The sequence below is a fragment of the Falco cherrug genome, chromosome 6 (assembly GCF_023634085.1).
Source record: "Falco cherrug isolate bFalChe1 chromosome 6, bFalChe1.pri, whole genome shotgun sequence".
Lineage (NCBI taxonomy): Eukaryota > Metazoa > Chordata > Aves > Falconiformes > Falconidae > Falco > Falco cherrug.
The window spans coordinates 64617529-64644316 of NC_073702.1; the positions used below are offsets into that span (position 1 = coordinate 64617529).

At 43.3% G+C, this 26788-nt stretch overlaps 1 protein-coding gene and 1 long non-coding RNA gene across 4 annotated transcripts in view; one reads left to right on the plus strand and one right to left on the minus strand.

Annotated features, from left to right (window-relative positions):
- FYN (FYN proto-oncogene, Src family tyrosine kinase) overlaps nt 1-26788 on the plus strand; it is a 143507-nt gene that overhangs the window by 80846 nt on the left and 35873 nt on the right. For 2 of the 3 annotated variants that reach the window (XM_055714991.1, XM_055714993.1), the window contains exons 3-6: nt 5681-5815; nt 21275-21532; nt 22122-22218; nt 26344-26442. In XM_055714991.1, the coding sequence (XP_055570966.1) occupies nt 21286-21532; nt 22122-22218; nt 26344-26442 (443 nt within the window). In that variant the 5' untranslated portion in view covers nt 5681-5815; nt 21275-21285. Of the gene's footprint in view, nt 1-1888; nt 1982-5680; nt 5816-21274; nt 21533-22121; nt 22219-26343; nt 26443-26788 lie in introns of those variants that run through there. The other variant, XM_055714992.1, reaches the window with a different exon arrangement.
- On the minus strand, nt 1290-11934 carry LOC129736426 (uncharacterized). Its single transcript, XR_008733019.1, has 2 exons — nt 11565-11934; nt 1290-1802 (listed from the first exon to the last, which is right to left on the minus strand). It is a non-coding gene; the product is annotated as an uncharacterized LOC129736426 (long non-coding RNA).

Here is a 26788-nt window from a genome sequence, read left to right on the forward strand (position 1 = left end):
AGAATCACCAATCATAGAATGGTTTGGGTTGGGAGGACCTTTAAAGATCGTCTAGTCCAACACTCCTACCCTGGGCAGGGACATCTTCCACTAGACCAGGCTACTCAAAGCTCCATCCAACCTGACTTTAAACATTTCCAGCAATGGGACATCTGCAACTTCTCTGGGCAACCTGTTCCAGTGTCTCACCACCCTCATCATAAAATGTTCCTTCCTAGTCTAAACTAAATCCACCCTTTTTCAGTTTAAAACTGTTGCCCCTTGTCCTGCCACTACAGGCCCTGGTAAACAGTCTCCACCTTTCTTATAAGCCCCCTTTTAAGTATTGGAAGGCTGCAATAAATTCTCTCTAGAGCCTTCTCTTCTCCAAACTGGAAAACACCAACTGTCTCAGCCTGTCTTCATAGGGGAGTTGCTCCAGCCCTCTGATCATTTCATGACCCTACTCTGGACCCACTCCAACAGGTCCAAGGTTTTGTACTGGGGACCCCAGAACTGAATGCAGTACACCAGGTGAGGGTCTCACGAGAGCAGATAGAGGAGGAGAGTCACCTCCCTTGACCTGCTGGCGACACTTCTTATGTAGCCCAGGGTACAATTGCCTTTCTGGGCTACAAGCACACATTGCTGGCTCATGTCCAATTTTTCATCCACCAGTACCCTCAAGTCCTTCTCTACAGGGCTGCTCTCTATTCCTTCATCTCCTAGTCTGTACAGATACCAGTGATTGCCCTGGCCCAAGTGCAGGACCTTGCACTTGGCCTTGTTGAACTTTATGAGGTTCATAGAGGCCCACTTATCAAGCCTGTGGAAGTCCCTCTGAATGGCATCCCTTCCCTCAAGTGCATCAGCTGCACCACTCAGCTTGGTGTCATCCATGAACTTGCTGAGGGTGCACTCAATCCCAATGCCTATGCCATTAATAAAGGTATTGAATGGTACTGCTCCCAGTATGGACCCCTGAGGGACTTGTTATTGTCAATATGTCAATCACTTGTTATTGATCTCCATTTGGAGATCCAGCCATTGACTGCACTCTTTGGATATGGCCATCCAGCCAATTCCTTATCCATCAAATAGTCCATCCTTCAAATCAATATATCTCCAATTTAGAGGCAAGGATCTTGTATGGGACTGTGTCAAAGACCTTACAGGAGTCAAGGTAGATAGTAATTTCTGTTGAGTTTTGGTTAAGCCTTCTTCTCATTCCTAGTATTAGAAAAATGTTTCAACCATACTTCTGCATCTTGACAAATGCTTTAAAAAATAAAACACAAGATCATGAGAAATTCAAGGACTTCCTTAGAACATTGTTTTATTTTTGACTAGCCTTTGTCCTCTGACTCTCTGGAGAAGCAATTCCATTCTTCTTTCTGGATGGTTACTCAAGGAGCAGGACACAAGACACTCTAGGGACTAAAGTCTTTGATAATTCCTGATGATTGGTGGTCTTAAAACCCTTATTCCCTGAAAACTGCAATATTTATGCAGGTCCCAACATAGCTGAAAAGGTTCTGCAGCCTCTAATGATCAGCCAGACTGTGGACCACACTTTGTGGCCACATTTTGGGAACAGGCCACATGAAGTGTGGTAGATGAAGAAGGAAAAAAGTCTGTTTTTTCTTTGTGTAAGAGTGGTTTGATGTTCTATATCAATTCCAGTGGCTGCAACACATCATCACTTTTCTCTCAGAGACCGTGCTTCTTATGGACATTCAAAATGGTACTTTTTATCTGTCTCTTCATAGTGGTCAGATCACAGATGCAGACTTTCATTGTGGTAGAGTGACCCCCACAAGTAGCTGCAGAAAAGGGAAGTGAGAATCTATTTCTTCACAAGTCTTTCTCTTCTTGGAAGTGCTCTAGGCACACAGAAAGGGGAAGCCTTGAGGATCTCATCTGGTTTTTGCATGATACCACCACAGACAATCTGTCTGCATGAACTGATGGGGAGCTAGAGGAATGGGAGCAAAGGAAAATTGTGAGTAGCAAAGGTGGAAGCCTTTCTTAGGAGAGGAGGTAAAAGAGGGAGGAGGCAATGAGCTTCGGATCTGTTTCTTTGTTCTGTTTTCATTATATGAAGTTGAGGCACCAGCCACATTCAACCCTGGTATTTTCCCTTATGAGTTCTGAAAAACTGTACCATTGATGTGTGGGGGTTTTTCTCTCTTCCTTTCGTACAGAACTTATTTCAGGAGCAACAGTGACCAGGTAGAGAAGAAAATCTTTAGCTTGATCTTTTATTCTCAGGATAGTCATCGTGGCTTGCCTGACCTGTTTTCCTACCATAATTCATCTTTCCCATGGAAAAAATATCCCCAGCTTCTATTCTTGCCGTCCCTGTGCAGAAAAATCAGCATTGCCTCAATGTTCTCTGACATCAAACTATGCTGCCTCAAAGTTGCTGGAGCTTGGGCATTTAAGTGCATAGCAAGACAGGAAGGTTTCATCTTGACAATCATATTGAAAGTAGATCCATGCAGTCTTCTGAATTTTAGAAGAATGAGAGAAAGGGAAGAAGAACAGTTTGCTTTAAGGTGAGAAAACTTACGATAGGAACTGTTTTGAATGTACTATAAGGCCATAAAGGACAGAATTATACTGTTCCTGGGGTTTAAAATTAATAACCTCCATAGAACAGATGTTTTTATGCACGTTATATGCAAAGAGCCAATTATATATACAGGTCATGTAAATTTAAGCTATAAATGAAATGCTGTGTATACATACAAATGATACTTTAGAAATGTTTGTCTTGGTTCTGCCTTTCTTAGGCAGCTTGTATTAGTTTTGCTGTTAAGAGGCAGGCATGTGTTTGGCTAGGTTTTGGGTTGTGCTTTGTTTTCTCTTATTGTTTTCTTCAGTGAGGAAAGGAGATCTGGTAAATTTTTTTCTGGTCTCTGTTGACATCAGCACATTCGATCTGCCTGCGTCCAAAAGAATTATGTCAAAGCAATTGCCTGCATTTGTTTCTTAGCGTGTTCTCCAGCAGCACTGTCGCTGGAGGGTCAAACTGGAATTGGGGCAGAAACTGCAGCCAGCCTCAGGTCAATGATGCCTCTTGAGATTTGTGAAAGTGACACTTCTGGGGTTCATTGCATTAACTTCCCTAGCATTTCTGCGTCTCGTCTGGGTGGCTTACAAAGGCAGATGGGATGATTAAGTCTCACATTCTCCCATTTAATTCTTTCTCTGTGTGTCTGGAGTAAAATAACAAGCCTTGCATCCAACTTATTTCTTAACATTTCAAAAAGATTTTTTAAATCCATGTATCAAAAGATTTTTAAAATCCATAGAAGCTGTTTGCTTCATTTACATTTCAGACGATTACCACAGTTACTTCATCTGTAAAAATAATTTTGTGGAATCTAGCCTATGTGATCTTTGTGATGGTCCATCTTTTGACATAAGCAAGCCTTTACAAAGCTTAAAAACAGAGGTGCACATCTGCTTAACAGAACATCCTAATGCTGTTGGATGTAGCTGGAGTTGTGCAAGAGGATGAGGGAGGAAAATGCACCCAGGAGAACAGGAAGTGTTAAGACAAAAATGCACAATGCAAATTGTACTTCAGCAGGCTCCGAGTCATCTTTTATTAGTAGCTCTGAAACTTGCTTTTGATCAGCTTTACCAAAACTTTAGCTTTTTTAGCGACTGAAGAGTTGCCAACCACAGTTTTGAGTCTCAAGATCTGTTGATAGGAATACCAGGCACAGCAGAGACCAGGTGGTGGGGTGTGCGTGAATGCATGTGCATATGTGTATATACACCACACTTGGACAGACCTTTTTGCTCCCTAAAATTTTGACAAGCCTTCTTGCTTTAGTTCACTCTGCAGAAGTCTTGCACTACAAAAGTTTACTTAAGATGGGATGTTTCTTTCTCATTTGTAACATAGCACTGAGATTCTGCTATGCTATGGATGCTGTGTTTTAGTGGGAATCACTTACTGGAAGCGACTGTAAGTTTGAAAAACACAACTTTTTCCCCACCTGCTGAAGAGAAAAATACCTGTAGGCTCATATTTAAATGTAATTAAATGTTTGTATGAAATAATGCCTTTTAAATCTCTGGAGTGGCATATGTGAACCGATGCTGAGCTCAAGTAATTGACATTATTTTATCTGTTTCATTTGCAGTATTTACACTGCAGCATTCAGTTGTAAGTGGTTCATTCCAGAAGCTTAAAATGAGCTGATGCCAGCAACTGGCACAAATCAAACACTCGCCAGCCTTCCCCATTCCTGCACATTGACAGGATTAATACTTCCTGGCCAAAGGCCCAGGTTAAGACAGACAGCATGGACAAAAGCTTGCACTGCATCCTTAAAAACCACCAAACTTAAATATTGGCAGGCTGTGGGATGAAGCCAAGTCAGTAGCCAGGGCCCCCCACCGAGTATGTGGTCCTTAGGAGCCCACCTGCCAGACCCCATCCTTGGAACCAGAGCCCAAAGCTTTCTTGGCAGCACCCAAGATCCCTCAGCAGGGTGAAGACGTGGATATCCCAGGTGAGCTGGGAGGTGCCTGCAGGAGTGGTGCTCATGTCCACTCACGCCCCTTAAAGGCACTAGCTTGTTTTCCTGAAAAAGGAAGCTAGCCCACCAGTTCATCCTGAAAGGGTACAGGTGGGAGAAGAAAAATCTCTGAGGTGTGGAGGACTCCTTCCCTCAGCCTAATTCTCTGAGGTCACCTTCTGTGGCTGTGGCAATGGGATCCCAGGCAGATCCCTGGGACAAGATCCCAGCAGCAGGCAGCAGATGAAGTGAACTGCTGAAGCAAGGATCACAGGTGCTGTGTCAGTGGCAGAGCTGTAATAACCCATCGGTTTCCCGAAAGTTGTTTCTTTGGCATTTCAGTGTGAGGAGCTTTGCACAGTGAGGTTTTGTGTGGAGCCAGGTGCTGGGAATTCAGACGGCTCCTGCAGATCCTGCAGAAGACAGACAGTTTGGTGTCATCCGTACTTAGGTGGCACCTCAGCCCCAAAAGTTTAGGGTTTCCTCTGGAGACATTTTGCAGGCTGTGAGCCAGAAGGTGGCCAGGATTACTCTCCTGGAAGGGGTAGGAGTGTTTCTTAATGCCAACACAAAGCACTGTCTGATGCTGTGATCACACACCAGAGCTCCAGCTTTATGCAGGCAGTAGGTCTCACCTGCAGGAGCTCCTACTTCATGCCTGATAACCCAAGCTGCATGGGTGGACATCCTTTTTAAATCAAGCACAGTTATTTTCACAGCTTTGCAGAGATGGACAGTACATCACAGTGTAAGGGGTTAATTACTGTTTAATTGCCCATAACAGACCATTGCTGAAAAAGCAAACCAAAATTGCCTGTTCACAGTCTGGATTGGATTAGTTTTCAGTTCCAGTGTGTTTTCCACCTTTGCTAGATTAGAGCCTGCTGTCACCAAATTTATTCCCCATATGAATGCTCCTATACTGTGAACAAAATAACAAAATTCCCTTTAAGCTTTCTGTTTGTATCAAAGCCTTCTGCTACCTAGTGTTTTCAGTGCTTTAATCTCTCTCCCCTGAACACTCTTCCAATTTTTCCAACACTTTATTTGGAAAATGGAGCAGCAGAACCTGATAAGTTATTCACGGAGCGGAGGAATGAGAGCCAAATACAGCGTCACGTTAACCTACCTACTCATCTTTTGATTTTCATTTGTTTGTACAGCTGAGGCTCACGTTAGCCCTTTTGGCCACAGCCTTGCGTGGGGAATTCATGTCAAGCTGATTGCCTCCCAGGATCCCCGGACTCACATTCAGTCTCTGCTTTGGAGGATAGAGTCCTCTCTCTCCCTCTCATCCTGTAAGTACCACCTGTATTCTTTATTCTAATAAGGTGATCCTGCACTTGTCCTTATAAACACCTAAACTGGTTTCTCCCATCTTTCGACGGACCCCAGATGCTATGTGTCAGGTTTGTCCTTTCATCGTTTTTTGGTTGTTTTTTTTGCTCTCCGCAGTATCATATCTAACTGTAATGCAGATCGCTGAGAAGGCTATTAAATGGTAAAGGGATGATCACCAATACCTATGGGAACCCAAGAGGAACCAATCTGTTTGCTAATAAATAGTTTCCCATTTACATTTACACTTTGGCTTCCTTCATTTATCAAGTTTTGAAAACTTATAATATGACTGTGGACTCAGAAGCGACTTCAGTATTAAACACATTTGAGATTTTTGCCTGACCTCATACAGTGCTCTACACCTATGGAGTCCTGCTCTTCATGTACAGATGAAGTCACTCTATACAAGCTTCAGAGCATTCAGTTTCCTCATAAAGATGTTCTACAGAACAAGTCAAATGACTTAGACTTGTAATAGTGTCAACAATGCTGCCTTTGTCAAGTGAACTTTTAATTTTTACAAGAAATGACATCAGATTAGTTTGACAGGATCTGTTTTCCTTAAAGTCAAGTTGATTGACCTTAATTGTAGAGCTTTTTTTTTTTGCTTTTTTTTTTTTTAGGATTTTATTAATTGAGTCCTATGTTGGTTATTCTGTCCTATGCAAAATACTGGAAACTCAGCCAACTGGCCTGTAACTACTTTTTACTCTTCTTAACCAGTGAGCCTTCTTTCTGCCCCTGGTCTTTCCCCAGGGGCCCAGAACTGCTTTAGATGCAGCAGTAGCAGCTCCCAGGCTAGCTCTCTAAAACCTTCTGAGACAAGTTTATTTCATGCAACTAGTCTGAGACACCTAGAATCACGTATCTGCTGCTTCATGTCCCCTCTCCAGGGGCTGCTGTCGTGGGAAGTTATTTCATCATCATAAGCAGATCATCCAGCCTTTTACCTTGTGCTAATCAGAAATATTTATTAAATAACTTCTGCCACTGTTGTATTGTTATGAAGGATTGTACCACTTTTGTTGTTCAGGATTAATTTTTCATAATCTGCTTAGAAAAATAAAAAAATATATATCTGATTCTATCTGCCTTAGTTTTCCCCAGTATCTTCTTTCTTCCTCTATATAATCTTTATTTTAGCTTTTTTACTCATTATTATCTTTTCTCCTTTCCACCTTCATGTGTCAGTTTTGTATATAACATTTTATATGTTTTTTTCACTTCCCTGGTAAACCCAGCTGTTGGGGGGGTTTGTTGTGTGTTATTTTTATCTAGCTCAGTCTTCTTTTCATGGTTGTAACATTGTAGGCATTTAGGAAATGTCTTAAACCGTTTGCAGATATCAGCAACTTTCTGTACATTCTGTCTTCAGGCTGATTTGACTCCCATTTGCTATAGTTTTGTGAAATTGCCTTTCGGAAAGCATGCATTGTGATTTAAATTTGTGTATGTATGATGAGTGTATGTTCATATACCACATAAAATTTTACTGGTCTGGATTTGGTTGCAGACATCATTAGTTATTTGCACAGAAAGTGGCAGTCCTTTGCAGTCTAAACAACCAGTAACCTTCTGGTTTGTGATCATTTCCTCCCTACTGAGACAAAGTCCAGAGCAAGGATCGTCCGGCTCCTCTGCTAAACCGCGTATGACTCACAGGCAGTTCAGGTGTAGCTACATCATACAGCCAGTGATAAGTTGTGCTTGTGCCGGCACTGCAGCTCCTGCTGGCACTGCAGCTCCTGCCTGTTGCTGTCCCTGGCTGGGGCAGGGAGCAAGTCAGCAGGTACTGCTGTGCGTGGTGTGGTAGTTTAGCTACATCCCACAAGCTTTTCACATTGTGGTCATCGTCCTGTGAACTGCCCCTGAATTCTCCAGTCTCCTTGGTGCTGCAAGACATATATTGTATATGACTCATTTGGCTAACTGGCAAGGGCTTTAGTTCGCAGGGTTAGGAAGGCTGGTCTTTCCTTTAAATTAGGAGTTAGTACCTTGTCATTCATAGCCTTTTGGAAAGTATAGCATGTTTTAGTGCTAGTAACATAAAGTCTCCAGCATATATAACACAAGGGGTTTTTAGACTGTATAGAGGTGTTGAAGAAGGCCATCACCTAGTGCTCTGCAGTGATTCCAGTGGCCTTTAACAGACACCAACTAATACTCCACCTTGGGTGTATCTTGATTCATGGATGTCCAAGATTACCTACTTCCAAGTTGTCAGTCACTCGGACAGATGTCATTTGTGACATATAGGACCTGTCAACTCCTTTCTTACATTTGGACTTCTGAAATGGGCTACAACTATTTCTTTTACTATTCTAAAATTCTAAATGTAGCTGTTATTTTTCAGGAATATTATTTTGAATCACTACTCTGCAGGCAGAGAGTTTATCCATTTTTTCAGATGCTCACAAGTAGCATATAGGCAACTGAAAAGGGTCATCTTCTTACAGGCTCTGCTTTGGTTAATGCTCTTGATATCATGGTTTGGTGCTGAATGTGCTTTTTGTTGCTTATCTAACCTGACTTGCCCAGCCAGCCTGGCTTACAGTGTGTGCATTCGTTCCCTATCAAGAGGTCACTTTCCCTTTACAATACAATCCGCAAATCTGACGCCTGTCCCCTGTGCTGTTCACCTAGTTGTTAACTTCGGCAGCCTTCAGGTTTTTTGTCTTTTTGTGCTAGGAAACAGGGAGGAAGTCCAGACAGGATCTCCAGATCTCCTGAATTGTTGACAGTTGTGTAGTTCACAAGGTGTATCACAAAGCAGTCACCTCCAGTGAAACCCTGCCTGTCTGCTCCAGATTACTATCCAGTCCTGCTCTTGCCTTTGTGTCTTAAATACAAAGAAACAGAGAAACCTCTGTTGACTGCCTCTTCCACATGCACTGCTCTTTTCATTCTGTTGATGAGAATGGTTGGAGCTGTCCTCAGGGGTACTTTGGGTTGGTAATTTGGGTCTGCTTTTCATCTGCTCTTGCTCAGAGAGCCAAATGGGGAGGCCGTGCAGGCAGTGTGGTGGGGAGCTCAAACACCACCAGCAAAATGTTGCCACAGCATCCAATGGATGTGTATTTGCTTGGTCATACATGTGCTATGGGCTTGTGAGCCACGTGATGATTTGTCGACCCCAGTGCTCTCTGGATCACCAGTTAAAGAACACCACTGTAGATAATCCTGCATGCTATGTTGAGCAAATGTCCACTTGGGCAAACTTCCACAATATGTTTAGTGCGATCAGGATCTTCAGGTGCCTTTTTAGAACTTAGCAAATGTACCTTCATTCACAGGCCAGATTTAAAGTACAGTTTCTTCTCCTAAGCATATGAACCTTGAAAAACAATGAAAGAGGGAGTAAGAGAAATAAAGAAATCACACTTCCTCTGGCTTGAGGGGAAGGGCTCTTAAAAAGTGTTTGCATCTGCTGTTTTGGTCACTCATTGAATAATAGAAAACCACACTGAAAGAGACTGAAAAAACACACTGAAAGAGACCTATCCCCCCTGAACAGAGGCAGTACCACACCTGGCAGATACTTGTCTAGCCTTCACATTGCTTTAGGCAGTCTATTCCAGGCTGTTTTGCTGTCCTTGCCAACAGAAAGGATTTTTTTTCCTGACACCTAGCCTAAATATCCACAGCTTCCATTTAGTCCATTATTTCAATGTCACTTCCTGCTTAGGCCATAAAGAATTAAAGCAGGACCTCCTATAACTGCGCTGAGGAGGTTGCAGTAGCTTTAAGCTGAAGGATCAGGTTATGGACTGTAGCTTAGAGTCACTACACGTGACTATCCCTTGCAGATCATTCCCTGAACAGTATGTGTAATGACCTCAGGTTCATGATGAAGTCAAATTATCTCTTCTAATTGCCCTCAGATGTGGACAAAAAGCTTAAAAATAGATCTACCATATGCTTGGTGATACTTAGGTATTTTGATCAATGTGGAACAACCCTCCAGCTGTTTGCTGGCTTCCTTTGGAAAATGCTCACCAACCCAGCAGAGTCTATTTTTCATGGCATTTAGCTGGCATCTGTTCCCTTTTTAAGTCCCATCTTCTCTGGCTAACAGAAGAGACCTTCCCCCATGATTTTTCCCCACCATCACCCCTTTTTTAAACTCTAAGTCCTGACTCTTTAAGAACTTGTGATGTTGTCCCTTGTTTCTTGTTGGGTCACTGTCCTCCAGACCGTGACATTCTAATTCAAGCAATGCAGCCACCTAAGAGTCAGGGCAGGCTGTGAGATTAATCACCAAAAATGAAAACTCATCAGTCCTACAACCATATCCACTGATGAAAGACCAAGTGGACAACACACTGAGGAGAGAAGGCATCTGTCCAGCATTGCTGTTTTGTGTTCCTCTGTTGCTGCTGCTAGTATCTTGAATGGTGGTATCTTTTCAAAAGACAGAGGCAGAGGGAGACAAAAAGAAGGACAGTGATACAGAGAGGAGTAGGCCTTTGGGGCATAGTTACACCAGGGGAGGTTTAGATTGGATATAAGGAAATATTTCTTCACTGAAAGGGTGGACAAGCATTGGAACAGGCTGCCCAGGGAAGTGGTGGAATCACCATCCCCAGAGGTGTTAAAAAACACGTAGATGCAGTGCTTAGAGACATGGTTTAGTGATGGACTTGGCAGTCCTGAGTTAATGGTTGAACTTGATGATCTCAAAGGTCTTTTCCACCCTAAATGATTCTATGATTCTATGATAGGTCCGTGTGTATCTGTTTCAGTACTACCTCCTAGAGTTCACTGAGGTAGCAGTGGGATGTAGGCAACCTCACTGGCTTTGAGACACTGCAGGGTCCACTCTGAGCTGAGCAGTATTGATCTACCTTTGGAGGCAGAGGGACTTTGCTGTAGGTCACTGGTCCACAGCAGAAGCCAAGGAAAGGGATGGTAGCTTCACTTTTTCCTTGTGGACTCTGCCTTGGTTTCCCTCCCATTACTCATTTCCTGCTCTGCTGATTGTCCCATTCAGGTCTGTGTAGGTTATCTCTGTTTGTAGGAGCATTTCCCAGCTTTTTGGTACTAGGGACTGTGTGTGGGTAAAAGGAAGGTGAGACTGACCATAGACCTTCTAGAAGACATCCCTGGCAGCACAGATGCAGCCTGTGGTGGCATAGAATTGTAGAATGTGGGAAGCTGCAGTTTGTAGGGTAGTTGGCATAACAGAGTTGAGAATCACTGGTCTTAGTGGTGTCATGGTGGGACTGTGTGCATTGACATACATTATGTTAATATGCATTAACAGGGAATGCAAGTTAAGACCTGTCTCCTTCCACATCCCGTTGTCCAGAGTGGTTTTGACTACCATCTCAGCCTCCCACTCTCTTGTTTTCCAGATTTCAAAATCTCTGCTAAAAATGGACTAGACGGTAATGTCATCTTTGTAATCCTGACAAATTCATCTCCAGGCAGCATCTCAATTCTTGGCTGTCCAGTTAACATAGCTTAACCTGTGTGCCTCTGAAGTTATTTTCTGGACCAAGAACATCACTTACATATTACTCACTGTGGTGGGTTGAACCTGGCCAGCAGCTAATCTGCTACTCAGTCGCTTGCTCACTTGCTCCCAGCAGGATGGGGGAGAGAGTCGGAAGGGCAAAAGAGAGAAAGCTAGTGGGTGGAGGTAAAAACAGTTTAATAAGCAAAGGAAATAAAAGGAAAACAAGTGATGCAAAGGCACTCACTCACCACCTCCCACCAGCAGACCGATGCTCAGCCAGTCTCCGAGCAATGGCTACTTTCCAAAGACTCAGCGTTTATTGCTGAGCACATCATACGGTGTGGAATATCTCTTTGGTTGGTTGGGGTCAGCTGTCTCAGCTGCGTCCCCTCCCAGCCTCTTGCCAACCCCCAGCCTACTTGCTGCGGGGGCAGAGTGAGAAACAAAGAAGGTCTTGATGCTGTGCAAGCACTGCTCAACAGTAGCTAAAACATGGGTGTGTTATCAGCACTGCTTTGGTCACAAATCTAAAGCAGAGAAAGGTTCGGGCTGCTATGGAGACACTTAACCCCATCCAGACCCAGTATACTTACCCAAGCTGTCATACACTGAAACCAGAGTGGCTACAGCTGGGTTTGAGAAAATAGATCTGACTAGTAGCACCTTTTTTTGTGTGTAAGTGTAGGCAGAGTTTTCGTGTCTTCCTGTTACTGATGTAATCGGCATCTTCAGCGCTCTGGTTGCTTACTGGCCTTTGTCACCATGTGGTTGCCACCTTGTCTGGGGTCTCTATCTGTAGGCATCTTTGCTGTGTAGCTGAAGCCAGCTGCAGGGATGGTGAGAAGACTGGGGATTTCTTTGTGAGCTGGCCACAGGCAAATTTTTGCTCCTATTTAGGGAGGAGGGTATTTTTTCCCCCAATGTAATTGGACAAATAAGGATTTTAAATAACACTGCTAAAATATTAACAGTAGCAACTAAAGTAAAATAAGAGCCCCTTCGGGAGGGAACGGCATCTGAAATGGCCTTGAAGTAAATCACCTCCTGATTTGAGACTCAGTGTGCTCCTATTTCCTTGCTGTCACATCCTCAGAGTTCTTCAGTCAAGAAGTCAGACAAGGCAGAGAAGCTGTTAGTTTCATTTGTGCATGGGCAAAGGGGCGTGGGGAGGCAGCGGTGGGGTTTTTGTTTTTTGAGAAAAGCTTTCTCTCTTATTCCACAGCAGGCAGAACTTCTATACCACTCCCTTTCCCTTTCCCCGCTTCCTTCCTTGCCCATCCCGATTCACATTTTGAATTTTGCATTGTGCCTGGGTAGGTTCTAAAAATAAGAGTTGAAAGAAAAAAGATCAGAACAGTGTGAATCAACCTGCAATCATCTTTCTGTTCTCTTAACAGGGGAAAAAAAAGAGGAAATCAGTGGAGGCACTGTTTCACTTCTTTTCTTTCCAGGACAAAATGATTCTGGCATTTGCAGCGGTTGTTCTCTTGATACAGGTTTTCTAATTCAGATACTTAAAAGGTGCACTTTAAGATTAAGGCACATTAGCTCAAAATGCTTATGCAGACCATCCACCCACTTCTCTCTGCTCGTGAACAGAGCTACCACAAGCAGCCTGGTGAAGGAGGAATGTAGCTTGAAATCATGCTATTGAATTTACATGGCGTTCTCCTGTGTTACTAAGAACCAAGGACAGACCCATCCTTTGGGGGGTTTGACTGTAGAGTGAGCGTGTGTTTACTGTATGTAGCTGCTGCTTTTAGCTGTTAATTTCAAAGCTTTCTTTAACTCATTGTAAGCACGTACACACAAAAAGAAATCTTAAGTGCAGGACTTGCTCTTTCAGTTTATGAATGTAAAACCTGCACACCTTCCTTCACAAGTTAGATGTATGTAAGGTTCTTTCTTTCAGATTATAAGTGCAATTTGGATGTTGCTGGGACAGGAAAAAAACACAGAAGAACCCCTCCTCAGAACTGATCTTCCCATGCTGCATTTTTCTAGGGCATCTGTTTTTTCAGAGTAATAAAAGCCCTGAGACCGTACAAGGCGTAACTCAGTTACTGTTACTTTAAGAGGCTGCAGGGTGAGACTCTGCTTTAATCACTTCTCATGTTTTGTTCTGCTTTGGTTTTGCTGAAAGGAATGTATCACAGAGAGTGGAAAAGAATTCACTGCTTTTTGAAAAAGATGAGGCCATGACATTCACAGATTCGGCTGGCAAAGAAGCTGCAGAAAACTGAAAGGGTAGTGACATGTCCTTTTGTGGGCAGTTTGGAGGGGTTTTCTCCTCTTCTTGCATTGGCTGCATTGGGGAGCTTTTGGTTACAGCTGCTCAAACAGCCACATGGTGCTAGTGAATCTTGTGACCCTACCAGGTGACCTCCCCACCAGCCAGCTACCAGTGAGTCCCACCACCACAACTGTCCCTCAGACGAGCACCACGCATGGATACTGTTATTGTCCCTCCTGCCAGGCTGGAACACTGATTTCCTTTTTCCTCTCTAGTTTGTAATAAATAGGTTGTATAGATATAATAAATGGAATATCTACATAGTAATAAATCTCTTGTCAGAGAGGGACCATACCCCACCAGCAGGGCGCTGGATCTGTTTGTGAAGGCACTCATTGCTTGCTCTTCCTGGCATTCAAGCAGCCACCCACCGTGCCCCACGGACAGCTGTGCTCACAAACTCTGGCAGAAGCCAAGGGTCTGGTTGTAGTTCAATGAAATCCTTCAGCACGCACCTTCCCTTCGCTGGTCCTGGCCTCCAAGGCTGGCTGAAATTAAACGGGAAAGAACCCGCCCAAATATTCATCTTTCATAAACTGACTTTTAAATCAGGTCCCAAAGGGGAAAAAGAGGGAAGGCAAGCACAGTGCTATACTTTGCAGACATGTGTTACAACTTAAACATCGTCTGTAGTGTCAGGAAGCTGTTATTTCCAGGGCTGCATCCCCAGTCACTCAGTAAATGGGGAGGAACAGCAGGGCAGAATATGGCACTTCAAAGCTCTTTGCAGAGTCTGCTCTTCTCATGGCAGCAGGAGCTGCTCCTTTTCCTGAATCCCTCTTGCCACCATTGTAGAAGACTTCCGAAGCAACTTTATGCTGACAAGAAACAATAGTGAGAGCACTCCAGCGCTGCAGAAGGCATCTGCTTTGAGCCACGGCAGCGTGGCAGTAGGAGCTCATCTGAGACTACTCTTCCTACTCCTCCGGCCATGGGTGTCCATTGACACTGCGCAGTGGCCTGACTTTTGACTGCTGCAGACGAACAAGCCATTAAAATGCTGATATTTTTCTACTCGGCCCACTAAAGCAGAACCCAGGAGTGAAATGTTAAAGGGCTCTCTTCAAAACCCAAATGAAGGCAGCCCAGACATTTTTCAGTGCTGTTTTTCTCATGAAAACACTGTTTCAAGGCAGTCGTTGATCCTGATACATACCTGACTTGAAGTTTTGCCCTGGTATTTCTGGCCTTTTGTTCAGGAATACCACACTGTGTTATCTGAGATTTTCTGCATGGCTTTAACAGTCACAGGACATCCAGTGGTAGTACTGTGTCTTCTCTGATTTACATTTTTTAATGCAGTATGACAGGTGTGGTGCACATGTAGTTTTGCAGATGTTCTACACAAATCTCCAGTCTCCATCTTCTTTTAAGGCTGAGCCAGATCTATTACATTGCAGTAAAATTCTATTCGTTCTAGCTCAGGCCATTAGTATAAAAATTATATGTATATAAATATAGTATCCCACAACCCATAAGCCTGAGAAATGGTGAGTAACACCCAGGAGTTCAAATTATTTTAAGGCATTTGTTGTATCTTTCTGACTGGTTTTGTGATTCCTAAAAACTGTGGAATCGCTGGTCAAGCTGGAATAAGGCAGTCCTCTAACAGGGACCAGAGTTAATAGTTAAAAACAAAAATAATGCAACAAGTGTTGCTATTTCACTCCATCTGTTTAATTTAAGTTGGCTTGAAACTGACACAAAATTAATTCTGGAGATCCAAAATGCTCTCATCAGCATAGATGTAAGACAAAGAGAGAGCTGTAAGCAGACAGCATGAGAATTACTGACCTACATAGGACTAGTTTTAAGTGCCTATTTGTTGCCCAACTTGGAGTGGGTGAGCAAGACGTTTCCGAAAATTGGGGGGGTTAATGTGTCTGAGGCTTGTGTTTCAAAATATGTACTCTATCCGTTTCTCTCTAGGGAGCTACTAATGCAAAGTAAGACATTTCAACTTCAGGGTAGATTTCTGTGTTGATTATTCCCCTTACCCAGCCTGCAGAAGGCATTCCACAGAAAAGTCTCTGAAAAATTTTTGCAGTTCTTATTCTTGGAGAGCCTTTTCTGTCCTTCTTGCATCTTCACGGTAACTCAGAATGTGGCACTTTGAATATTAAATCCTAACGTAGCTCATGAAATTTGGCTTAATTGATGCCACAGACTGATAGTTCTCTGGTGCTTTCAGCAAAACATAAAACACCAAGAAGATATCCCTTAGAGAATATATTTTTCACAGTCATGCTGGATGCAACCCTTGGTTTGATGAACAGGCATGTTCACCACAGAGACTGAAGGATTTTGTTCTTCTGATTCCCTTTCAACATAACTGTTTCTTAACTCAGCTTTCCTGCTGGTGCTTTCCAGACAAGATTTGTAAGATTTGGTCAGAAAAGATAGTTAGCACTTACCAGTCATCCAGCCTTTCCTTTTCATGTCTTTCACTGAAATAAGTTCTTCTAAAAATATACCATCCAATTTCATTTCAGAAAAAAACAAGAGGAAGGAGAATGTGCCATGCTGGTTCTGAACCTGCTTCATGCCTCTTCAGCAGGTTGGAGCCCTCTCCTGTGCTAGTCTGCTTTCCTACACAAGGGGTTGAAGGACAGAGGCCACAGTGTGGGTAGGAGGGTGCAGAATAGACAGGTGTTTCCCTGCATCTCCCTGTACCCCACTCAAACATTTTAAGGACCCACTTTCTCCTACAACACTCAAAAAAGCAGGTCCTGAAGAGGTACTACAATTCAGTTTCAGCTGTGAGCTGCAGAATCTTATGGAAAAACTTCTGATGCTCTGAAGGAGTGAATTTACACCAGTCTTCTTCCCATCTTCCTTCCATTTTTCCCTGATGGCTTACCACTGCAGAAGCTAAACTAAGCAAAGGCTTATCAATACTTTTTGCTTTTCAAACACCACATGTTGGAGCTTTTACTTTTGAAATGGATGTATGAAAAATTGAATTTTCCTGGTATGCCTGGACTTTTCCTAGGCTTTGATTAGCTAAGAGAGGACTGCTTTTACTTCTGTTAATGGAGTGGATGGCTGGCTTTGGTGGGTGTTTCAGCCTTGACTTCCATTTTGTATCGAGAACCAACAGAAAAACTGAAGGAGCGTGATTTACAATAATAATGATAGTGACACCTCCTTAGCCTTCATCTGTTTCCTAACTGAAAGTAATTAAGGTACTATGACTATATAACTAATTAATAATGATATAATTAATTTTCTATCTTTGTTTAATAATGTTACCACCATATGGGAGGAAACTACTATTCTGGTTAGGCTGATGTTGGATTGTTTGCAATGTGCATGTTGGAGTCCAAGAAATATAACAAGGGCAAGAAAGGAGACAAATAATGGTTATTTTCATTTGTCTCTAAGGAAGTCTCAAAAACCATGTAAATGTTTTATGTTTTCATGAAAACACATGTTTTGTATTGCCTGTAAAAACACAACTTTAAAATAAACAAATTCAACTTGCTCATATTAGAAAACTTCATTTTAATTAGGCTAGTTACATACCTTTTAACAATACCAGTGTCAAATTATGATAATGCTGCATGACCCATAACTCACGCATCTGAGAAATGCTGCCTTTCCTGATGGAAACGGAATAAAATCTTGTTGCTTTACTGTAAGTTGCGCAGCATGTTGGATGAACAACATTGTGTGCATGTCTCAAGAGAGTTTAGTGTAAAACAGCTCCAGATTTTGTTTGGTGATTTCAGAGCTGGCTGAATAACTCCAGCCTTCCACAGCTCCAAATGCTGACATACAGGGAGATGAGACTTTTGGATATTAAAAGCTTGCTCTGTGATACTGAAGGAGATTAGGTTTTGGAATCCATTCATTGACGCAAAGGCCAATGCTGAATGGAGGTTATATTTATTGTCTATAAAACCCCTGAGTTAGCTGAAATCACAATCACTTTAAGCATGTACATGCATACATGTATTCTCTCACACTTAGCCAGCTCCCTGTGATGCTCGTTTCTTTGATCCAGGAACAGACAACTTTCAGGGACTTGGCTTGAAAAGATGAGTGCATGTAACACCCTCTGTCACATTTTACAAGAGGCTGCAATCAAGTGTTTTTTATACTCAGATTGTCTAGACACTGTGACAAAGTGGGAGAGGGCAAGTGAAAGAAAAAGTCCCTTTTGTCAGTCATTCGCTTTGCATCAAATTCTCCTTCCTTGTGCACTGCCATTGCCAGCAAAAAGATAAAGAGAGCAAAAACCAAACAAAAATCAAGAAACTGATAATTCTCTGGGTTTCTCTTCATGTCTTTCCTAGTAAAAAGAAAATCCCAAACCATTATTTTTCTGAAACTACCAGTACATATGTATACCACCTCCTGTTTTTTTCACTTTCAGAATTAATACTTTGAACAATTTTATTTTTGCAGTTGGCTTGTCGTTGTAACTTTTTCCTCATCAATGTGTAAATGAAGTGTGTAGGGCTGTCTTGTCAGCACTTGTAAATTGGTGTGTGAAATATTCCCAGATTTCAGTGGGGATTTTTTTTCCCTGCTCAGCTGAATGTTTGTGAAGAACAACAAGAAAACCCCTTTCCCCCCACCACTCTCCCAGATTTCATGTTTCCCATCTCTTCTTCTCTTTCATTCTTTCATTTTCTTTTCCCCGTAAAAAACACATGGGAAAAAATAAGAGGAGAAATAAAGCTGGGAGGGGAAAGGGAGGAGGCAATAGAGGTTCACACAGAGGCGAGTTTGAAAGCCAACAAAAGGCTACTGAGATTCATCTTTAAATAGCAAAGCCTGCATATCACTTAGCTGTTTTCAGGTGAGTAAGTGTATGCTCCATCACTTGCACCTTTTAAGCAGTCTGCTTTAAGGGCTCACTTTTCCCTGTTTGGATGGTCGGCACTTCTCTCTGCCTTTTCTCTTGAGCTGGGGTTTCCCTCGTGGCATCTCCCACGCAGCGTTTGCTCGCTGCCTGCGTTCTGCTCTCCCTGCACCAGAGGTATGTTTTCACAGAGACGTAGCAGGGTCCAAGTGGTGAGTCGCAGACTCACCTCTCCCACCCAAAGCCTCCCTGGGCTCTGCCCGTGCTGATAGCAGTGACATGAACCATTGCCCCGTGGGGCCCTCGCCCTCCCCGCGGTCCTGCTTCACTTCCTCGCATTGCTCATGGGGCTCCTTGGTGCTGGGAAAACCTCACCTCTGAGTGACATCTCCAAACAGAGGGTCTCGAGCAAGTCTGTCCTGCTGATCAAATGAGTAAAAGCAGGAGAGATACCTCCGTGAGCAGTTTTTCACGGCTGATACGAAGCTGCACCTGTCACAGTCGCTGTGGGCTCACCTGGAGTCACTGCTGGTCCCGGGGATGGACAGCCTTGAGCCCCAGCACAGCACCCCCTCCTCCAGCACCGACCCAGCTACCAGGGTGAGCAGAGGCCAGCAGCAGGAGCAGCAGCTGTGTGTTTTGTAGCCTCCAGGCTGCAAACCTCTTTCCCCTGACCTGTTGTCTCTGTAGTTTCTTGAGGGATTCCGGCTCACGCCAGCCGTTGCAGTGAGTGTGGAGGCAGGAGTCTCTGCTTCTGTTTGTGTGAAGAGACTTAAACGTTTTAGTGAGGGAACCCTGCTGAGTGGACATGGTGTCTTGAAGGAAAGTAAAGAAATGTAAAAAGGACACCTTTACGTTAAGCGAAGAGCAGGAGACGGTAGGCTTGTGCAAACTGCAGACAGCACAGCTCAGGGAATCACATTAAAATGGCGCTTGTTTTTTCTGAACAGGCTTGTAGAATAACTGGAAGTATTTCAAAGTATAGAAAACACCCTTCAGCAGAAGGGTTTTTTTTAATTAGGCAGGTTAGATTTAGGAAGCAGGTATCCAGACTGTGGACTGTCACAGACAAGCAGAGAGCTGCCACATAATTTTTCAGGTATTAGCAGCAGAGGAATATGCTTTTTCTGAATCCCATGAGTTTGTCAAAACCAATTTCCTGTGTTGGTGTAGGGGTAAGGCATACAAAATAGCCAGCCCGGCAGCTACAGAAAAATGAGGATATTTGAAAAAGGATAGGCTTTTTATTTACTCTAAGTGAAGATATTGGCTGAAATGTGAAAAGAAATGGGGGGGAGGGAGGAAGTGTGCTTCACTATACTTTTCTTTTTTCCTGTTCTCTGCATTTTCTCCCTGTCTACTTATATATTCTGGGAAAAGTATGTCTAGTACATCTACTTTCTTAAAGATTTATCCATTGCCACAGCTTTTCTTCCAGCCCGTGTTTAGAGTATGTTGTTTGTGTGCCAGGTTATATGTAAAGAGTCACCGTACCAGTTCAGATGAAGGGTGCATCCGGACAAGGATCTGATTCCCCAGATTCATCATGCCCAGCATCAGAAAGTCAAGTTTTGTGTCTAGATTCATCACAAGTCAATAGGAAAGAGTTCAGTAACACCAGCACATGGATTATAAGACGCTAGAGTTCACAGATGCAAAGTAATGCCAGGTCAGGGGACTAACCTTGCAGGGCTGCTTCTAAGATGTGGTGAACACCCTCTGTCTCCCTCCGCCTAGCCCAGGGGCCCTCAAACTACGGCCCGCGGGCTGGATACGGCCCCCCAGGGTCCTCAATCCAGCCCCCGGTATCTACAGACCCCCCTGCCCCCCCCGGTATCTACAGACCCCCCTGCCCCCCCCCCCCCACCGGGGGTTGGGGGGAAACCAAGCAGCCGCAGATGACTGCCTGGCACTGCATCCGCGCGCCGGCCCCCTGGTTAAAAAGCTTGAGGACCCCTGAGCTAGAGAGAGGTAGGCACCTAAAATTAAGAAAGATTAACCCTGGCCCTGGCAGTGCCCCATGAGGGTGCTGAACAAGAGGTTACAAGAATTAAAAAAACTTAGAGCAACCTTTTCCAAGCCGTACCCTCTCTGTTTCCTCCTGTCTGGGATCTAGACATTGGGATGCTCTGCATTTGACATGTGAAATCTTCCAGAACTTTCTCTAGTTTCTTAACTCATGTACACCTTTGGCAGCCCCACCTTCTGCTACCGGCAGGTTTTACCTTTCAGTTTGATGCTGCGTGAAAGGGCGCTTCCTTTTGTTTTAGTTGAGCCATCTAATAGCTCCCTCCTACTTTCTTGTGCTGTGTTAGCTATCGGCTCATCATGTCCGCTTCTCTGCCTGTCGCGCAGAGCTCCAGCAATGGCAAAAGGTTATATTGCCTTTAGGAGAAGTCAGCTCTTGTGTAGTTGGCAAGGTCAAACATGAACTGTGAGCTAAGTGCCTTGCTCTGTGCTGTGGGGGGCAGACTGGAACACCTCCAGCTGCACTTTTTGGCTGAGTCCTTCGCCTGTCAGTTGTGCTCTCCAGGCGAAGGGCGAGGGAGAGGGGGTTCGTCCTCTCGCTGCCTCCGTGCGAGCTATTGCCTGGCAGGGCTGGGCACAGAGCTGCCACTGCGCTAAGAGCAGGCAGGACCTCCTTCCCCAGGCCTTGACGGGAAACCACTGCAAGGAAAATTTTGTGTGAGCTTTTTCCAGGGTGTTGCTGTTCATATTCAAACCACTGTGGGTTTTTTTTTCAAAACACTTAACTTTTGAGCAGTGAACTTTATTTGATCTTCATGGTACATGGGTTTGGGGGAGATCTGGTGAGCATCAACATCTGAGCACCTGTCTTTTCCTTCCTCTCCTAGGATTTTAGATAATGGGCTGTGTGCAATGTAAGGATAAAGAAGCAACAAAACTGACTGACGAGAGGGATGGCAGTTTAACTCAAAGCTCAGGCTACCGCTATGGGACAGATCCCACTCCACAGCACTATCCTAGCTTTGGTGTGACTTCAATCCCAAACTACAACAACTTCCATGCCACAGGAGGCCAAGGACTGACTGTGTTTGGTGGAGTCAATTCCTCCTCTCATACAGGGACGCTGCGTACAAGAGGAGGAACAGGTGAGCTTCAAAGTCTTTCAGTAGCACTTAGAGTCAGTCACATAATTACAGCAGAGGCATGACTCTCAGCATGCAGCTTTTGGGAAGAGTTATTGCGTGAAGTAGTGCAAAGAACTGAAGCAGGGGTGGAGCTGGGTCTTCAGCCCTACCTTTGCTAATTTGCAGGTGCTAGTTCACTTGAGGGGTGAGAAATTACATATACATGCCCTATTTGGCTGACTGACTGCCTCATCCCTCTACCAGGGAACAGAAAGTGTGCTCTGAGCCACCTCAAGTAGTTAACAGGAAATACCTGGCATGGCTGGGCTTAAACTCTCAATTCAAACCTCCTTTACCCACTTGAGATCCTACACTGTGTGTAGGTATCAAACCAAAAGTACTGATGACTGTACAGAGTGAAGGGGGTGGCGTGCCTGCTGGCTGCATAAAAGCAGAGGTTTTAGAATGGTTGCCCATAAAGTAGGAGGCTTCAGTTTATTTTGCTCCTCAGCAACCAGAGTAGCTTATGTTTGGCTTAGCCACATCTCTTGAGGCTCCTTTCCTTCCTGCTTTTTGTCATGGGGTGTAACTCATGTATGTTCTTCTTTAGGTGTAACTCTTTTTGTGGCGCTTTATGACTATGAAGCAAGAACAGAAGATGATTTGAGTTTTCACAAAGGAGAAAAATTTCAAATACTTAATAGCTCGTAAGTTTCAGACTTGGGAATATGCTTTTTAATATTTTTAAACTTACAACGCTGACAATTATATTTGTCTGCTTATGTTATTAGTAAAATCTCATGTTGGATACTCAAGATGTGTAGGGGTTTACTGCATATTTATTTTTCATTGCCTTTAGTGCACTTTTGCAAAGGGCTTTATTATTGAAAAAAATAACCCATCAACCACATGCAGCTTTACTTCAAAAATAAGTGTTAAATTGTGTGACTCACTGCTTACATTTCACAGTAAACTCACATTCAGAATTGAGAGTACCCGCTCTGTACTTTACCAGTAGTCATGCAAGTTCTGCAAGGCATGTACTAACACTTTTTGCAATCTGCTGCAAGAGTCTTTACACAGAAATGAGCTAAAAACTGATTCACAAAAGAGACGTTACCCAGACTTGCATGCCAAGTTTAAAAGCATTGGTTTTTTCCCTTTAAAGATAGGTGATACAGTCAGAATATGCTGGGAAGTTCTGTTAAGTGAGAGTGCACCATTGTACGGTTGCATTTGGCATGAAAATCACACTTCCATCCTGGAAATCATCAACTTAGAATTAATTTTATTAACTGCCTGTAGAAAAAAATCCCTTAGCAATTTAAAAATACCATCTAAAACTTACTGTGCCACTGACCTATATCTGAACATCTTGTATTTCTTGGCTAAGAACATAAAGTTGAAGGCTCTGTGTTATGTTCAGTATTGCTATCGTGTAGAGGTAAAAATGGGTTAACAACCAAGTATGTTGCTTTCTAGAGGCTTTGTGATATTGCTCGCATCTTTTTTTCTTACACTGTGTGACAGTGAGGCAGATTCATCCCTGGTGCAACTCCTGTTAATTTTAATAGAATAACTCCAGGGTTGGAGTTGGCTCAATATACATTAAAGTTAAAAAAAAAAATAAAATAAAAATCAGGTAATTCTGTGGAATATTTCATGAAGCTGAAGAGCTTTGATGTAGATGAAAGGACAGAAGCTTCAGTTACGACTTGTAGAGGGAGCAGCAGTTTAAAAACCTCTCTACTTCTAAATTAGCACTTGGAAAAAAACCCTTTTTTACCCTATCATCCATTTTTGTTCACATTGCCTGCTGCTTTCCTAACCTTGGACAAACTATGCCATAACTTGAAACAAGAAGAAATTCCACGGATTATAAATTCCTTATGCATGCCAGTTGATGAAATCAGGGGGTGCTCACTGGGACTTGCAGAGCAATCATACTTGGAGTCAGTGGGACAGAGAGATTCCCCCACGTGTGGGCGGTTGCAGTACATGCATTTTGATGCAGGTAATTACTGCCTGGGGGAAGGTTTTCCAAGAGGAAAAAAACAAGCATCCACTGATTTTCCTGTAGGATTATAGAAGCTCAGTTCCCATTATAGTCAGTTCTGCTTATGAACATGGACCTAACCACACTCCTGGAGTAGTGACAGCCAGGCTGGGAATCTCCAGAAAGCAGCTTTTCTGTGAGAATGCTTCCTCTCTCCACTTACATTAGAAATTGTACGAAAGAAGCCCATTTTTCTAAGAGTCTGCCAATGCTGCCTGCAACCAGAAAGCATGGATGTGCACAAAACTAGTTTGTCTGGAATTTTTTGGAGGGGGTTGAATATTTTTTTCCAGCTCTCAACAAATGAAATTTGCTTTGTGCTTTGGATTAAAAGTGTCAGGACAGCAACAACCAAAATGCCGTACAGAGAGTATCCCTGTGTCTTGAAGTCAGAAATTATATCAAGAACAGTCTGGGGGAAAGAGGTACCTGCAGGGGTGGTGGTTCAGCGCAGAGCCTGACTTTAGCGCTCAGAAGCGCTCAACCACTGCCAGCATCCCCACCGCCACTCCTGCACACCCTGGCTAGCCCCATTGACTACCCTTCTCCTAACTCGGTTGGGTGTCTGAAATCAAGAGCTGCGAATTAAACTCTGCATTCCTCCTCCTTTCTGAAAGGCAGTGCTTTGAGGCATTTAAGGTTCTCTGTCGAAGCAGAGGGGGTTGCTCCTGATGTGATCATCTACGGACTGCTTTTTTCCTCCCTAGATATGATAAAATACCTCCATCTAGTGGACTCTGTACAGTAAGGAGAATAAATGTAATGGTACAGTTTATAAACCACAGCTGTGCTGGTGCATCTGTGTGGTGCAGCCACTCGTTCGTGACAACAGTATGGTATAATCTCTCAGAGATGTTCTACAGCAACATTATGGAGGAAGGCTTAGGACTGCAGCTGGTAAAATTAGGGACGCAAACAGACAGGGCCGTTTGCCTGACGTGCTAATGCACACAAGTTGTATTAGTGTCAGCTGCCAGCCTCTAGAAAAGCTGCTTGTTCTTCGGTTTTTTGAACTGTAGATTTGGAAACGTCTCCTTTTTTGACTAATCACAGCTGCTTTCTAGTTGTTTTCCATACAGTTTGTATTCCTGCAAACTGTTAAAGAAAGTGGAGTTAAATTTAAATTAAGAGCTCACCTTGACACAACCTTTTCTGCCAGTAATAGCTTAGACAATGTGTTTTCTGTAACTGCTTGCTTACAGAAGAGGATGAATTCTTTGGCCACATTTGGTAATAGTATTTTACTTAGTGAACAAATCCTTCTTTTACAGAGAGGGGAACTGAGAAAGAGTTTCTTAAGCAGTCCAGAAACAGAAAAGAGAATGCTTATTAGTAGCAGTAGGAGTTAAACATCAATGAACCTGGTGCTGAGAACTAAATACAAATTGCTATATCCCAAATCATTGCATCCTGTAAAAAGCTGAGAAATAAGCTTCTCTTAAAGCTGCACATTCTACAGCAGCGTGTGTTGTCTGAAGGGCAGTACCATGTCTCAGTGTGCACACCAATGTACAACAAAAATTGATGCTAAGTCTGTGGAACACTGCCATAAGATGGTTCTGCATGGATCTCTTCATATTTAAACGTTGTAGAAGAATGGGTTTTTGTAAGTATTTGAAAATGCAGTTCTTTGTTACATCAGATACCTCCTCTAGGTGGCCAGGAAAGGGAATCTAGACAATGAAGTGTGATGCTTAAGGGACATCTAAAACTCCGTGTTTATAGATGGCTTTTTGATGCCTTTGGGTTTCAGATTAATTATCCCCTTAGAAGTTTAAAATTAGCAGTGGATGTGACAGTGTGTCACAGTTTAACCCCAGTCAGCAACTAAGCCCCACACAGCTGCTCACTCACTCACCCCCGGTGGGATGGAGGAGAGAATCTGAAGCGTAAAAGTCAGAAAACTCGTGGGTTAACATAAAGACAGTTTAATAGGTAAAGCAAAAGCTGTGCACGAAAGCAAAGCAAAACGAGGAATTAATTTACCGCTTCCCATGGGCAGGCAGGCGTGCAGCCATCCCCAGGACAGCAGGGCTCCATCATGCATAACAGTTACTTGGGAAGACAAACACCATCGCTCTGAACATCCCCTCCTTCTTCTTCCCGCAGCTTTGTGTGCTGAGCATGATGTCATACGGTCTGGAATATCCCTTCAGTCCATTGGGGTCAGCTGTCCTGGCTGTGTCCCCTCCCAGCTTCTTATGCCCCCCCAGCCCCCTCACTGGTGGAGTGGGGTGAGGAGCAGAAAAGACCTTGGCTCTGTGTAAGCACTGCTTAGCAGTAACAAAAAACATTCCTGTGTTATCAACACCATTTCCAGCACAAATCCAAAACACAGCCCCATACTAGCTACTGTGAAGAAAATTAACCCTATCCCAGCCAAAAGCAGCAGACAGTGTTCAGTTTGGCAGTTTTTCTATAAGCTCTCTCAAAGATCTATATTAGAATAAATTGCTGTGCAGACAGTTTTCAGTATTATAGTCCAAATTCGGCCCTCACCAAATCTGATTTCGCTGGGTTGTTATGCCTGTTTATAGCATTATGCTACATTTGGAAGGCTGCATTACTAATCACCGCTGAAATAATAATAGGCGTAAAGAAATATGTATATTATTTGTGTTTAGATGCAAACAGCTCTCAGAAGCACACTGGTGGTAGAGATGAGTTGCTGTGGCTTCTTACACCACACAGCTGTGGGTGCTGTCAGTGAAGTCAGATCATTTTCTTTACAGCTGTGTCTTGCTCTCACTTTTCCTCCTCACCTCTGTTTCTGCAGGGAAGGAGACTGGTGGGAGGCCCGGTCCTTGACAACAGGCGAAACTGGTTACATTCCCAGTAATTATGTGGCTCCAGTCGATTCCATCCAAGCAGAGGAGTATGTTTTCTTTTCGTTGTAAAGACCCATTAATGCTGTATTTGAAGGAGGTTTGAGGAGTTGGTTTTGATTGATTGCAGCAATTTTTAAAATGACTTTATTTTTATTTCAGTTCTTAACAGCACTGATAAATAAGTAGGTAATTAGTAACAAAAGAAGCACAAGCTCAGTGCTTTTTCAATGTCAAAACAAAAGAAGAAAACCTAAAGGAACTTTGCTTCTTTTTTCTGCTTCTTTTACTCGAGTGTTGGCTAATTTCAAGATTTAAGTGAAAGGTGCCCTTGCTTTTCTTGAACCAACTTGTAAAAATATTTGGAGCTAATTAGCATGCAGACTGTCTACTGAA